Genomic DNA, 15256 nt, shown 5'->3' on the forward strand with positions numbered 1-15256 from the left:
CATTCATGACATTTTGTTTCCTTGCTTTGTGTCCTTTCTCCAAAGTCACAGAGAGAACTAGTTTTTCTGTATACGAGCACCTCTGCCTAAATCTATCTAACATTGTTTTAAAATAAGTTAAAAGCTTGATGTCATGTCGATGATTACCGCAGACATTTCAGTCACTGACACGATTTTAGTATGTTTTCAGCTTTTTTTTTTTTCAACGTTTTCCAATGTTTTGTTTGCAGGTCTACGTAAATAGAAGATCAGTCATCCTGGAGGGAAGTGATACCGACTTTGCTTGCCACAGTTTGACCAATTGTTAGCCCCACAAATTTGGGACATTATGCCAGACTTTTCCTCCCACTATCACTTTCCTATTTTTAAGTACTTCAAACATGGCACTCACTGGTGGGCTGCATGGAAAATACGCCTCAGTTTGATTGTCTTCCGCTTTAGTAGTGTCAAATGTCTGTTTTGGAGCAACTTTTGGTAATTATTTTTGTATTGCATTCTGCGCAGAGTTGCTGTGGCCTTCCCATAAACACAACTGTGAAGAACAGCATCTAAATTACTTATGAGTGCGTAATCGCCCAACATTCCCAAGTGTATTGCACTGTTTCTTAAAGCTGAAGTCATTTTGCATATCATTGCTGGTTCGGCTCACATTCTGTCCGGAAGGGCTGAATTACAGTGGAATGAACAAATCATTGTGCCCTGCCTGTTTACTTGAGGCCAAGGTCTTTTGTACATACGTACATGTGCAAACCGGAAAAGGAAGCTGATCTATGGGGTCGTACATCAAAAAATTGAAAATGTACAAAATGCAATGATTGCAGGAAAATGAATTTACACTCAACAAAATATAAATGCAACACTTTTGTTTTTGCTCCCATTTTTTATGAGACAAACTCAGAGGTCTAAAATTTATTCCACATACACAATATCACCACTTCTCTCCAATATTGTTCACAAACCAGTCCAAATCTGTGATAGTGAGCACTTCTCCTTTGCCGAGATAATCCATCCCACCTCAAGAGGTGTGCCATATCAAGATGTTGATTAGATACTATGATTAGTGCACAGGTGCGTCTTAGACTGCCCACAGTAAAAGTCCACTCTGAAAGGTGAAGTTTTTTCACACAACACAATGCCACAGTTGTCGCAAGATTTGAGGGAGCATGCGATTGGCATGCTGACTGAATGTCAACCAGTGCTATTCCTCGTGTATTAAATGCTCATATGTCTACCGTAAGCCGTCTCCAAAGGCATTTCAGAGAATTTGACAGTACATCCAACCAGCCTCACAACCGCAGACCGCATGTAACCACACCATCCCAGGACCTTCACATCCAGCATGTTCACCAAGATCGTCTGACAACAGCCACTCGGGCAGCTGCTGAAAAAAATCATTTAGCATAAGCAAAGAATTTCTGAATTTCTTTCAATCTAGATGGCAGACAGCGTGTGTGGCGTGTGGTTTTCTGAGTCCCCAGATCCCCTCCACCCCAATAAAACAAAACTGCTGATTTCCGGTTCCGGGACGAACATGGCGACAACGTAGGAACGTCGTTCCCCGATAAAAGTTGAGAATATGTCCTGATTAAGCCTGAAGTGACTGAAGGAAGAGAGTTGGAAGACAACGTCAGGGGCTAGGACTATGTTAAGAAGCAGAAACAAAAGATAAACTGGAAACTGTAAAGGCATAAAAACTGAGGGAAATGTATCTACGACTCTGCAGTTGAAGCGACCAGATACATGGCCAAGAGAGTATTCCAGGTGCATGTCATCAAACCAGCGGAGGACCTCATGGAGAAAATGCAGCGTCGGATGTGGCACTCTGTACAGGGAACAGGCAGACAGGACCGTACACTGGGGTACAAGGAGAGACTGCAGAGCTACAGGAGATCCACGGAGGGACCTCAAGAATAAGTGGGTTACACACACATGTGGGGAGAAAAAAAAATATTCAGTGTTTCCTATGGGAAAAATGCCTTACTATTAAGCTTGTCTACAGTTTGTGTGGGGGTAATTGTGTTTCCACCAAAAGACGTGAGTGGACTGATGGGGAATCTTCTCAACTTTTATATTGGGATCGGGGAGTTCGCTTTGTTTCCTGAAGTGGCATATGGATTGGGCCGTCAAAGGTCGGGAGGGCCCGCTGGTAAACTGGGGCTACACCCAAGCGCTGGAAACGAACTTAAAAAGGGTTCAAAATGATGAAACCTCTGTTTTGGAAATCACTTTCGTTATATTGCATTTTTTTGTTAATTATTGTTCACAAAGTTCAGGTGTTGTAGCAAATGGGGTGGGACAAGGCGAGGTAAAAAAGAAAAAGTATTTTGATATATGTCGATACAGAACAACCAACTGAAAGTAGCCTCTCTTAATGTTAATGGTTTGAGCAACCCAATTAAGACGAGCAAAGTATTGAGCAAGATGAAGAAGGAAGGAGTTGGGGTACTTTTCTTGCTGGAGACCCATTTGACAGCTACAGAGCATGAGAAATGACTACAATCAAGAATACTCCTCATTTTACAAATCTGGGCATAGGAGAGGGGTATAAATGTCAAATAAAATTGGGTTTGAAATACTAAAAACAAAGAGGGTAGTTATGTTTTGGTGACCGGTAGACTGGAGGGTCAACTAGTTACACTATTAAATGTGTATGCAACTCCAGGGTCAGAATGTTTTGTTTTTTTCAACATCTTTTGGATCTGATGTTAACAGAGGGGGGTGGAATGTTAATAGGAGGAGGTGATGTCAACCTGAGGCTAAACCCACTGTTGGACTCAACGGGAAGACACCCGCAGAAAAGTGTTGTTGCCCAAAAGGTCAAGAAATTGATTTCTCAACTTTGAATTGTAGACATATGGAGGGAATTAAACCCAACTAAAAGAGACTATACCTATTTCTCTGCTGTTGTGTTCGAGGATTGACTATTTTTTAATCCATAGGTATAGGTATAAAATAGAAAAGAATAGAAAGATGTGATATTGGAGTGATGGGCCTGTCTGACCATTGTCCAATATATTTAAAAGTGGACATAGGTAAAAAAAAAGAAGAAAAGAACGGTTTGGAGACCAAATTCAAGTTTGCTACAAGGTCAAGCGAAAGAAGAAATTGAAAAGGAAATCTTGATATGGCACACCTGTGAGGTGGGGTGGATTATCTCGGCAAAGGAGAAGTGCTCACTATCACAGATTGAGACCGGTTTGTGAACAATATTTGAGAGGAATGGTGGGTGATATTGTGTATGAGGAAAATGTTTTAGACCTTTGAGTTCATCTCATAAAAAATGGGAGCAAAAACAAAAGTGTTGTGTTTATTTTTTTGTTGAGTGTAGTTTTATGTGAAATATCAAGAATGCAAAGGCATGCAAGTCTGAAAAGTTTATTTCCATAGTCTTATTTGTTCATGATTATTTTGTGATTTGTAATTTTCACCCACAGCCAAGTTGCTGTCAATGAAGTGGCAGGTGTTTGTGTTTGAAAAAGCGCTGGTAGCTAATCGTGGGATTGTAATGTAATACAAACTCAACATATTGTTAACTAAACTTCAACCAACATTAGAAATAGAAGTACGATCGGGTCCATCAATATTGGGGCATGGACACAATTCTCATCTTTTTGGCTCTTAACCACCACAGCAATGGATTTCAAATGAAAGGAACAAGCTGTGATTTACCTGCAGACTGTCATCTTTAATTTGAGAGTTTGTGTTTACATCCAAATTAGGTGAATGGTGTCGGGATTACAGCAGTTTGTATATGTGCCTCCAATTTTTCAAGGGGCCGAAAGTAATGGGACACCTGGCCGTTGTAATTTGGATGTAAATACAGTGCACTCAAATTCAAGCTTAACCCATTAAGGATGGGAGCGCATAACCACGTTTCTACCACTAGAGCGCTGTTGCGTCTTTCTACCCGTAAAGCCGTGAGAGCGTATACGTCATTTTCTATTTATTATTTGATTGTCGGTCTCTTAACCAATGAAATGGATCAGAATATACACGTGACGGTGTCGTAAGCCCGCGGAGGATGTTCCAGAATTGGTTGAAGAGGGAAGTCAACCCAAGAAATGTGTTTGCAATAATTTGGTCTATGTTCCTTCACTAGTCCAAACACGACATTAAGATTAATATTGTGTTTGTGGAATATGAGTTCCAATCATCCATTAGCCAAACCGCTTATCCTCACAAGGATCATGGGGGTGCTGGAAACTACCCCAGCAAAATCCACCCAGGGCATAAGCAGCAAAATCCACCCATTTTTAGCCATTTTCGAAGGCGGCCATTTTGTCACTTCTGTCGACTGAAAATGACATCACAGTTGCTCAGGTCTCAGATAACGACCAATCACGGCTCATCTGTTTTCTGAAGCTGAGCCATGATTGGTTATCTTAATCCTGAGTAAATGTGATGTCATTTTCAATCGACAGCAAGTGTCACAATGGCCACCCCCTGAGATGACTAAGAAAGGGTGGATTTTGGTATATTTCATAAAAGCACATCTTATTTGTTTAATTTCACATCCATTGTGGTGGTGATTAAACGCAAAAAGATGACAATTGTGTCTATGTCCCAATATTTATCGACCTGGCTGTATATGTGTCTCAAAATAACAATGGAACCATACCACTTGTCAACTGGCTACATATTGTCTTGTTTGCCTTGTAATGTTTCCACAAAGGTATTTCATACTTGAAAGGCACTTTTCTTTGCCCATGGCCACTGTGCTCCAAGTCACTCAGTGGGAGACAAATCCACTGTTGCCTTACTGCCCTCTAGTGTTTACTTCATCCATGTGCAAGAGAGGAAGGATTTTTTTTTTTTTTATTCAAGTACAGTATTGCATTGTTTTGTTGTTGTTGTTTTTCTTATTTTTGAGAGGGTAGGGGTGTTTAAAGGATTTTAAAGTCAGATGAAACAGCAAAGGAAATGTTTCATTCTGCAGGTTATTTTATGTCCACTTGTTTTTGTCATTCGAGTTTGAAATGTTTTGGCGGGTTATAAAATTTATCGTGTGAAGCTGCAGGATCAAAAGCGTTGCAAACAAAGATGTTTCCTTGTTTTTGTTCTATTCACAGACCATTTTGTTTATACTTGGCAGCTGAAAATAACTCTACTGCTTGTCAGACAATTGTCATATTCTCACTGCCGGTCCCAGGTGGTCCCAAAATATCTCAGCCCATTGCGTCCTTTTGACCATACAATGAACTGTGTGAACGAGTGTGATTGGTCAAACTTAATTTGTCCAAATGCCAATATCTTTACTTATGTGAATTTACACACTTGAGTCCAGTTTTTCCTAACCGTTACTGAGCTATTTACATTGGGAAAAATCTCACGGCACACAACTCAACACAAATGTCACAAAAAGATTGAATACTGATATGATGCTCTTGTATCAGTTACTCACAAATTGACTCGGTGTGAAATGTTGACCTGTTTAATTGAACAAAAAGCTGAAATACTTGCAGGAAGCCATGACTTAGTTGGTTAGACCAAAGGCAACAGGTGGATACACAAATTTATTTGACCTTATGGCATTTATTAAAAATAATTTAATTGTTTTACCTACTGCTGTATGTAGCTGACAATGATATATTTGCATTTGATAAATCATTTTCAGACAATGAGGTCAAGTGGGACAATTTACCATGGCACCCAGTTTTGGAGTCACTGCTCTAGCTTAGTGTGCGTGTGCACGTGCATCTCATTGTGTCATAATCAATATTAGAAATACATTTTGCATCTTCCTCTTGGTGTATTATAATTTAGCTTCTTAAAATTGGTGTATGTACTAAAAAAATGAAACACCCTTGTTAATATTTATATAGACATTGTTTTCTATTTTCTCTTCCTATTGTTTCCCAAACCTGATCTGACTGTGTGTCCCTATTCCATATCTATCATGTTCATGTAAATAAGTGTTTAATAATAAAAAAATCATCAGTTTCACTTTAAGCATTGTTGTGTCATGAAAGGAGAATGCGAGACAAACATTTTCTTTGCGATACGTTGTATGTGCCCCGTAATTAATATTCCAGTAATGTAATAATCAGAGGTTGGTATTTTACTCAATTTTGCTCATCCGTCATTCGTCAGTCCGTCATTTTTCAAGCCAAACCGAATTGTTTTTGTCAGTTGGTCAGTCTTATCAGTCAGTCCGTCAGTTAAGTCCATCAGTCGGGCCCTCCACTCATCCCCCCCCCCAATACTTATTTTATTGTGAAATAAAGCAATAAAAACTGAAAACGTAATGCATTTTAACGCAAACGTTTTGCAATAAAAATGCAAAGGTATTGCATTATAAAGCAATCTTAAATATTCTCATGATGTCGCGTGGCGGGCTCCGGTCTAGTGATCGCCGTGGTTGTGTTGGCAGTTAATTGCTATTTTGGTTTGCTATTTCCGGTTACCAGGCATGTTTAATCAGGCAACTCCAGCCCGGGGGCCAAATGCGGCCGGCGTTCAAATTTCACTGGCCCTCAGTAACGTTGACCACAGTAGAAAATCCATCCATCCATTACCTATACCGCTTGTACTCACAAGGGTCGCGGCCGTGCTGCAGCCTATCCCAGCTGTCATCGGGCAGTAGGCGGGGGACACCCTGAATTGGTTGCCAGCCAATCGCAGCACAGTAGAAAATACACATGTAAAAAAAAACTATTTTATATTTCACCAGAAGAAGGAAGCAGACCTGTGCCTGCGCTCTTGAGTTCTTTTGGAAATACGCTCCGAGTACACTCTGCCTCTCCAAACACACCACTCTCAAGTTGTCAATGCATTGTGTGGCCTTTTCCAAGCCATTTCTAAAATAGTGACAGTAGCGTTGACAGAAAGCGCTATTGCTACCAGGACAAGTGGAAATTGGTATATTTTTTTTATTGAAATACAAAACACCTTTTTCTGCATAGTTCGCTAAGAGACTGTGGCTGTTTTCAAGGAATTCAATATCAAGAGTCACTATCAGACGAAACATGCAAACTACGACAAGGTGACTGGTAACATTTTAAAAATTAACTTAATTAACTATAAGCTGAATGGCCCCCAAATATTTTCACCTCATAAAATCTGGCCCTCCTTATAAAAAGCTTGGACACCGCTGGGTAAACAATTCAATCCACTCACAATGCTCCCAGCACTGTTGTGAATATTAGAATAGCCAGCTAATGAGCTTTAAATAATGTTTTGCGAACCATGAAACCTCTGCCATTAGCCTTTCTCCCACGGCATGTACGGCCACTTCTTTTTTGTTTGTTTTTTTTGCGGCGGGGCGGACGGACTGATGGAATGTAAGGACGGAAGCACTTTAAAAGGACGAGTATAGGACAAAATGGCAGCGCCTTAGAATAGATATTAATGAGTATTAATCAGAATACCGTGTTCACATCGTAGGAGCACATATACATTATATACTATTGCAGATGCTATTTTTGCCTTGAGTTCCAGTTGAGTATTGTCTGTCAAAACAATGTTCAAATCAGTATGCAATTCTGAGCAGCTTCTAATGTTTATTGTAGATTTCAGTTTTCAGTTCATTTAGTAACTGCTGACAAAAGCAGCAACCTAAAAGCGGAAAAGCGTCATTTATCAGGCGGACGCTGGACGTCGTCATCTCAGGACATGAAGGCCCGGACGCTGCCTCTGATGACAGCTCTGCAGATGGGGCAGTGCCGCAGACTGGCTGCGCAGTCGCCGCATACCACCAGATGACCACACGGGATGAACACGATGGACACCTGCTTGTCCATGCACACCTTGCACGTCCGCTCCTCCTGCAGCTGCCTCAGGAGCTCTTCGGGACTGGGCTCCCTCACTGTCGAGACTAGAGACAGTATGTAAGGATGTCAGTTTAAACAAAAAAAAAAAAACCTAAGTATGATTCAAGTTGAATTGAAGAGGATTGTGACCTTTGTCTCTCATTGGTGATAGCGTCCTCACTTCCCCTGCATCAGGTCTTTGCCTTCCGTCAGGCTCTGATGGTATGAAGTCAGAAATATTTTAAAATGTTGTTCTATTCCCCTTATTGGCAGAACAGTGGAAGAGTGGTTTGCATGTCTGTCTCCCGTTTGGAGTTTTGGTGTTCTCCCCATGCTTGCGTGGAATTACTGCGAGACTTTCTCTCACATTCCAAAAAACATGCTCGTTCAGGCTCATTGAAGACTAAATTGTCCATAGGTGTGAATGGCTGTTTGTCTGTACAGCGCTGCCTTGAGATAAGAGTACAGTATCCAATATCAGCTTTCCCCAATTGAAATGAATGAAAATAAATACCATTAAAAGTCAACCCCAAAAAAACATTACGGATATGTTCTATGCGCCTTCACTTGTCTGAACATGGTATTCTGATTAATATTGAGTGTGTGGAATATGAGTTAAGCAGCAAAATCCACCTATTTTTAGCCATCTCAGGGGGCGGCCATTTTGTCACTTCTGTCGACTGAAAATGACATCACAGTTTCTCAGGACTCAGGTTATGACCAATCATGGCTCATCTGTTTTCTGGAGCTGAGCCATGATTGGTCGTTACCTGAGCCCTGACCAACCGTGATGTCATTTTCAGTCAATTGAAGTGGGAAAACAGAAGCCTCTTTTTGGAAGAATGTTCAATATTTGCTTATGATGATGCTTATGAGGAGGTGAATCAAATTTAGTACACTGCCAACATCTTTACCTTCATATCTCAGATTCAAGGCATCACTGTGCATGTTTGTGCCCAGTGATTGGCTGATGACCAGTTCAGGGTGCGACCGGCAACCATAATGAGGCTGTAGAAAATTGGCGGATGGATTTCCTAATGGCATATACTGAATCACTACAAGGTTTAATTTAATTTAGAACAGGCTTGATTCAAGTAATTGAGATCTCAACATCAGGATAAGTGGTTTGGAAAATAGCTGGATGGTTAATGTTCAGGGTCACAGAGGCTGGAGTTTATATGCCAGTTGAGGGTGAGAAGTGGAGCACACTGCCCACTGTTGACCTGTCTGTCACACCTACAGTGAACCGAAGGACTGTGGGAGGAAGCACGGGGAGAACATGTTGCTAAGACAACAATGCCACCACTCGTCCACTGAAGTCCCCGACAGCTATGCATTTCTAGACACCAATGTTGGATGCCAAATTATTGTTGTAGGGTATGAAAGAGGAATACATTATCAGTAATTCTCAAAGTGTAGTATTTGAACCTCTCATGGTACATGAAAGACTCACAGCTTAAATACAGTTCTGTTGTATTTCATTTGCATTTCATCATGTTTGTTTTCCAATATTTATTTAGGTCCATTTTTATTTAACTTTTATGTGCAGTACATTTGGATTGAATCATTACTAGTTACGTTTTTTTCGCCCGATATTTAAGCACAATGTTGGTGTTCAAACTGCATTTTGGTACTGTGGCGTACACAAATATTGAATATATAGGAATGAAACCTCTGCCTCATTTTAAATGGTAAAAAAAAAAGGTTGCAAACTACTGCTTTATCTATTCTCATAAAAAAATGTTGTTGTAAATGTTACCATTTGCTTAGAAATTTTGATTTGATTCCTGCAAAATTACATTTTTTTTCCTTTGATATTTATACACTAATCTCATAAACTACAAATGTTTTTATTGTAATATGACTTTTTTCTCATGTTAAAACGTTTCCATATTTGTTGTGGTATTCCGTCTTTCGTCTCAGATCTTTTTTTTCTCGTACACTTTTATTATACAATTTGAAGTATTTCTCATTGGAAAATTGTGTCTTTTTTTCTCGTAATAATATAACTTAAGGAATACAATCGCTGTCTCCCTTTTAAAAATATTCAAGTTAGCTACGCAACTGTATGTTAATTTTGGACCTTTCATTTGTAATTGGGGAATCAAGTATGTTTCGGTTGGTACTTGGTTTAAAATGTTTCAGAACCACTGTATTAAAAGTTGTAAGTAATATATGTGTACTTTTTGGACCAATTAAATAAAATTAGATAATTTCCTCAATGTGCATGGTCCCAGTGGTTGAGAATCACTGTTTTTGCCTGCCAGACATTACCTCTGCTCTGCGGCCTTCTCTGCCTGTCGTCCTCCTCGGCTTGCAGCACATCACTGACCAGGCTCGACACGTGCGAGTAGTGCTGGCCTGTCAAAAGGTACTTGGTCTGGACCAGACTCTCCACCAGGCCGGCTTCAAAGCCCATCTGGAGTACTGTCTGCACCACTGGCGAAAGCATGACTGATGACGCTGCCAAACCACTGACCACATCTGGGAGGTGACAGAAACCAGGCAGGTTTCAACCAAAACTGCCACCGAAACATGTCACGTAATAACAACCTAAAAAAAACCTGACTGAGATAAAATAACCAATGAGTTTAATTCAAAAGAGTTTAATTATAAATAAGATACAGAATGAATTATATTCAGCTATTAGGTGTCAGTCAACATTGTTGAAACTCTGAGGTAGAGTCAGGTCCATAAACATTGCGACATGGACACAATTTTCATCTTTTTGGCTTTGAACGCCACCACAATTGATTGGAAATCAAACCAACAATATGACTTTCAGCTTTAATTTGAGGGTATTTACATCCAAATCAGATGAATGGTGTAGGAAAATTACAACAGTTTGTACAGTATATGCGCCTGCCACTTTTGAAGCGAGCAAAATAAACAAAGCTGAAGGAATTGGTGAACATTCGTCACATTCTCACCAATTCACACTCTCGTGAAAGTAAAAAGACCTAAAAATGGTGGCTGCCACAAGGCAGCATATATATATATATATATATATATATATATATATATATATATATATATATATATATATATATATATATATATATGTATGTTTCAGCTCAGCTTAAGAAAACAGGACAGCTGTGATTGGTCGTTACCTGAGCCCTCAGCAGTTGAGATGTCATTTTCAGTCGAGAGAAGTGACAAAGTGGCCGCCCTCAGACATGGCTAAAAATGGGTGGATTAACTCTTATTCCACAAACGCAATATTTATCAGAAAGCCTTGTTTCAACTAGTGGGCTTGCATAGAACATATTCTTGAGAAAAATATATTTGCGTTGACTTCCTTCTAAGTGTTTTTTTTTGTCTGTTTTTCGTGGTATTGTACCGTATGATCCAAACAAAGTGGCACCAGAGTGTGATCCAAATCATTGAATCAACAAATCATTAATTCTTTCATGTAAGCAAAAGGCAGCACATACACACATGATAATTGGCATGTAAAAAGCAAAATGGCAAATATCTGCCCTTATTTTCGCTGAATGCATTTCATACCATTTCTGGAGCCAATTTCTCTGCCTGTGGACGTCTGTAAGCCCCCCTGGAGAGTTGAATAGGTTTAAAATTGAATAAATGACCACCAATCACCATTCAGTCATGGTGCCAAGTAAATGATTAATAATGATGATAATGATCACAGAATTCCAAATAGAAAGTGATAAAAGAGCCTCACCACAGTGTCACCCAGATGGAAGTGAGCATCCTGGATGTTGCTAATATATTCCTGTCCTCTTGACTGAATTAAAAATTCACAACTGAAAAAAAACGAAAAATCTGCTTTAACATGTTGTGATGTTGGAAATGTTTTTTGGGTTTTTTTGTATTATGTAAATGAAGCGTCTAGATGACGTTGCCTGTCGTTACCGTGGAAACCATTTAGCATGTTCTTGCCAGGGGTCATCTCCTGGCTCCCAGTTCCGAAGCCCCCCGTCACAGTAGAAGCACTTGACGTTGTCGCCATGACCTGACAGCAGAGACGCGGGGGAAAAGATTTGAGTGACTAAACACAATTTGACGAGTATATATACATTTAAGACCACAATTATTCATACCAAAAGCATGCATGTTCTATTCATTGAACACTCTAAATCAGGGGTGTCCAAAGTTTTAGAAAAGAGGCCCAGATATAGTGAGGTAAAAATGTATGGTTGTCAACCACTGAGCTTCCAGTACTTTCATTTTTTCAGAGTATTTGTTACCAGTCACCTTGTTACAGTTTGCATGGTCGGTTTGGTAGTGGCTCTTGATATTGAATTCCTCAAAAACAGCATCGTAGCGAACAAGGCAGCCACCGTTTTTTTTTGTATTTCAGTGAAAAAATATGCCAATTTCCACTTGTCCTGGAGGTGATGGTCAGTCAACTTTCTCTTTCTTTGCTACAGCCTCCATTTTAGAAATGGGGCTGGATAGGGCCACACAAGGGTCATGCAGCAAGGAATTCACTCTGGCACTTAACATGACTTTTGACAGTGAGGTGTTCTGAGAGACGGAGTGTGCACTGAGCGTATTTCCAAAGCACCTGAGCGCGCCTCCACAGGTCTGCTGCCATCTTCTGATGAAATATAAAATAGCTTTTTTGTACATATATTTACTACTGTGGTCAACAGTGCTGATGGGCCGCACAATATTGATTTTATGCGAGAGGCTGCGGGCCAGTAGAAATTTTAACACCAGTCGCATTTGGCCATGGGACCGGACTATGGACATGACTGCTCCAAATTGTCTATGAGTGTGAATGTTTCTTTGTCTGTACCAGTGATTCTCAAAGTGTGCTACTAGTACCATAATTGTAGCCCTTACACAGGCTTCCTCTAGCAGTAGTGGCACCCAAAAGGATCCTAAGAATTTAAGTATGAAGTCCACGAAGTAGTGACCAAATGTTTATGTTATATAATACCAAAATATAGGCATGTAAATGCTAGTAGTTTTTTGTCCTCTTGGTCTCACCATCATCATAATCTAAACGATAGAAAGTTATGTTGTATGTGTGTAAGTGCCTTTGAAAGGTGAGCCGGTCTGGCCTGTTGAGAGACGTGGAAGTGAGAGTATGAGGATGTGCAGTTGGCCAGCTGTTAACTGGACTTAGCGTTAGCCACTGTATGTGTTGAGTGACGATGGCAGTTGTGGCCGTTGGTAGCTCGGCTAAGAATGTGCTTGTGTTTACTGTATTTTGCTACCATTTGATCTGTAAAGCTATAGAAAGAGTTTCCATCCTCCCTCTACCATAACCACCTGTGATGGATGACACTTTTTCTAACTAGCAGTGGTAGACTATATTACATTTGCTAACAATGTTTACTTTATCATAAACGTACAGTTTGTTGATTTAAGCCAATTGTACTTTGCAATCGGCACATTGCCCTTTAGCTTCTTTTGTTAAATGTGAAATGATTGCAAACTTTGGACATTCTCTGTCCTTTATGCACTCTTTCTTCCTGGCTAGCGCTTATTGGTCTGCAGTAACTACATATGTTAAAGTACAGCTAAATCCCATGATGTAGCAAATAATCAGCGATATAAATAAGATTACAACAATCTACGATGTAGCGAAGCCACAAAAGGTGAACGGCGATATCGTGAGGGAAGACTGTATATTGCTACTTACCTGTTTGTTAAATCCCAGTTGATAATATTGTGAGAAAACATTAACACCATCAGTGTCGTTGAGCAAGTTTGTTATTTCAGAAGTGTGTATCAAACTGGTAGCCCGTTGCATTAATCAGTATCCAAGAAGTAGCTCTCACTTTCAAAAAGGTTGGTGTCGAAGACTGTCATATAAGTTTCTATTTTCTATGATTTTTTTATTGGTGGTGTTCAAGCACAAGTGGCGTTTTGTTTACTCTCACTTGAATCCAGCTGATGCGGACCGGTAATGCATCATTAATGGCATTAATGGTTTTCCAACAGCGGCTAGACAAGATGGTAGAAGATAGTAGTAGAAGAGACGGCAAAGAAAAAAGAAAAACAACAAATGTGAATCCAAAAGCGAGCCATAATGAAGAAACTATTTAAGGATTAGCTCCAATCTGATGTGCACAAGGTTTGTTATTTTGAATATTAGAATGCAAATAGGTGATTTAAGCTCTTTTTTAATTTTTTGGTGCATGTTGTGTGTAAGCTATTGAAAAGTTTTACTTGGTGTGCATTTGGTAGTTGATTTAAAGGGCGTTACAATTTGATTTATTGTAAAGATAAGGAATGCCTGTATAATCTAATATTTGTCATATATTTATGCATCTGCATCTGAAGGATTAAAGGCTTTGTGAAAAGATTTTGAGAGTCCTTCTGCTGGGGACTCTACAATTGGTGACCCCTGATATGTTCCTGATCCAAATTAGGATTGTTTGGTCTTGGCGGAGATCTGAGTGCTAATCTCCAAAAAAAAGTGCAGCCGAGCGTCCCTGCTGCTTTAGTAGCCCCAGTTTAGTCCAGGATGTTCTCTTCACAACATCATGACTCAGCAGGACAATTATCAACTCTCACAATGAGAGGTCACTAGCACCGACTAGGTCAAAGCTAAATATCTGACCCATAATGTGGATATGTAAATCTTGCTTGGAGTAGAACATAGCAGGGAAATAGATGATGGACAATGAGCACCTGTATAGAAAAATCCAGCTCTGGCGAGAACATCTGGCTGGACTGAGGCCTCCGTGGGCCAGTTGTGGAAAGTCGTGAGCCGGGAATCCTCCGCCTCCATCTCGGGGTAGACCGCTTGTCCTGCTGTGCCCTGGTCGTCCATTGTCATCCTCTGGAGTTGGCTCAGCAGCTGGCCGTCTACAGAGTCGGGCGATCCGCTCTGCAGCGGAATGTTTCCCACAGCGCGGCCCAAAATGAAGCTGCAAGTGGGGAAATGCCGCTTGTGCTCGGCGGCCGGGCTGTCTCCTTGCACCCAACATCTTAGAACGCCGCCGCAGCAGAAACACTGGACTTTATCTCCTGGACCTAAAAAGAAGAATCCCGCCTTGGCCAGGTCCCCGCACGTGACAGGAGCATCTGGCGGCCAGCTGCGAAATGTTCGAAGCCTCTCGCCTTCTTGCCGCATCTGAGGCTCCTCGAGGATGTAGAGCATAGTGCTCCTGTCATCTGTCATGGTGGAGCGGGAGGGGATTCCTGTCCGTGTTTGTGCTGTGCCCCGCATCCCTTCTGCGGTCCATAGTGGAGCGCGCACTCAAAGCAAGTAAAACACAACAGTTGAAATATGGTGTTCTGTGGGGGGCCTGCATGGTGGCCTATGGGAACCTGCATTCTGGAAGGAAAAAAAAAAAAAACACCCAATGCTGGATTGTTTTCTCATTGGTTGCTCACTGAATGACTGGCGAAACATGCCATGTTGCTCCGCCTCCAAAGACAAAATTATGCCAAACAATTCAGAAAGGTTATTTTCACAATTCTAATCCCTCAGAACAGTGGTTATCAAATTTATGACGTCAAGAACCATCCCCCAAAATATACTTGGCTCTGTAATTGCCACTATAATGACCAACATTAAA

General features: G+C 40.6%; 2 protein-coding genes across 3 annotated transcripts in view; one reads left to right on the forward strand and one right to left on the reverse strand.

Moving 5' to 3' along the window:
• The window catches only part of nkain4 (sodium/potassium transporting ATPase interacting 4), a 56797-nt gene extending 50848 nt beyond the window's left edge, over window positions 1-5949 (forward strand). For both annotated transcript variants that reach the window (XM_086030914.1, XM_086030921.1), the window contains one exon: window positions 231-5949. In XM_086030914.1, coding sequence (XP_085887040.1) covers window positions 231-240 — 10 coding nt within the window. In that variant the 3' untranslated portion in view covers window positions 241-5949. The remainder of the gene's footprint in view (window positions 1-230) is intronic.
• Window positions 5950-7485: 1536 nt separating this feature from the next.
• birc7 (baculoviral IAP repeat containing 7) lies at window positions 7486-15189 on the reverse strand. The gene is made up of 7 exons (XM_086030901.1): window positions 14364-15189; window positions 11628-11727; window positions 11437-11518; window positions 11259-11304; window positions 10023-10232; window positions 7899-7964; window positions 7486-7813 (listed from the first exon to the last, which is right to left on the reverse strand). Exons 1-7 carry the CDS (start codon window positions 14902-14904, stop codon window positions 7605-7607), a joined length of 1254 nt encoding a protein of 417 aa, XP_085887027.1. The 5' UTR covers window positions 14905-15189; the 3' UTR covers window positions 7486-7604.
• Window positions 15190-15256: the final 67 nt, after the last annotated feature.

Source organism: Filicampus tigris, chromosome 1, assembly GCF_054856515.1.
Source record: "Filicampus tigris isolate MCC_2025a chromosome 1, RoL_Ftig_1.0, whole genome shotgun sequence".
Classification (NCBI taxonomy): domain Eukaryota; kingdom Metazoa; phylum Chordata; class Actinopteri; order Syngnathiformes; family Syngnathidae; genus Filicampus; species Filicampus tigris.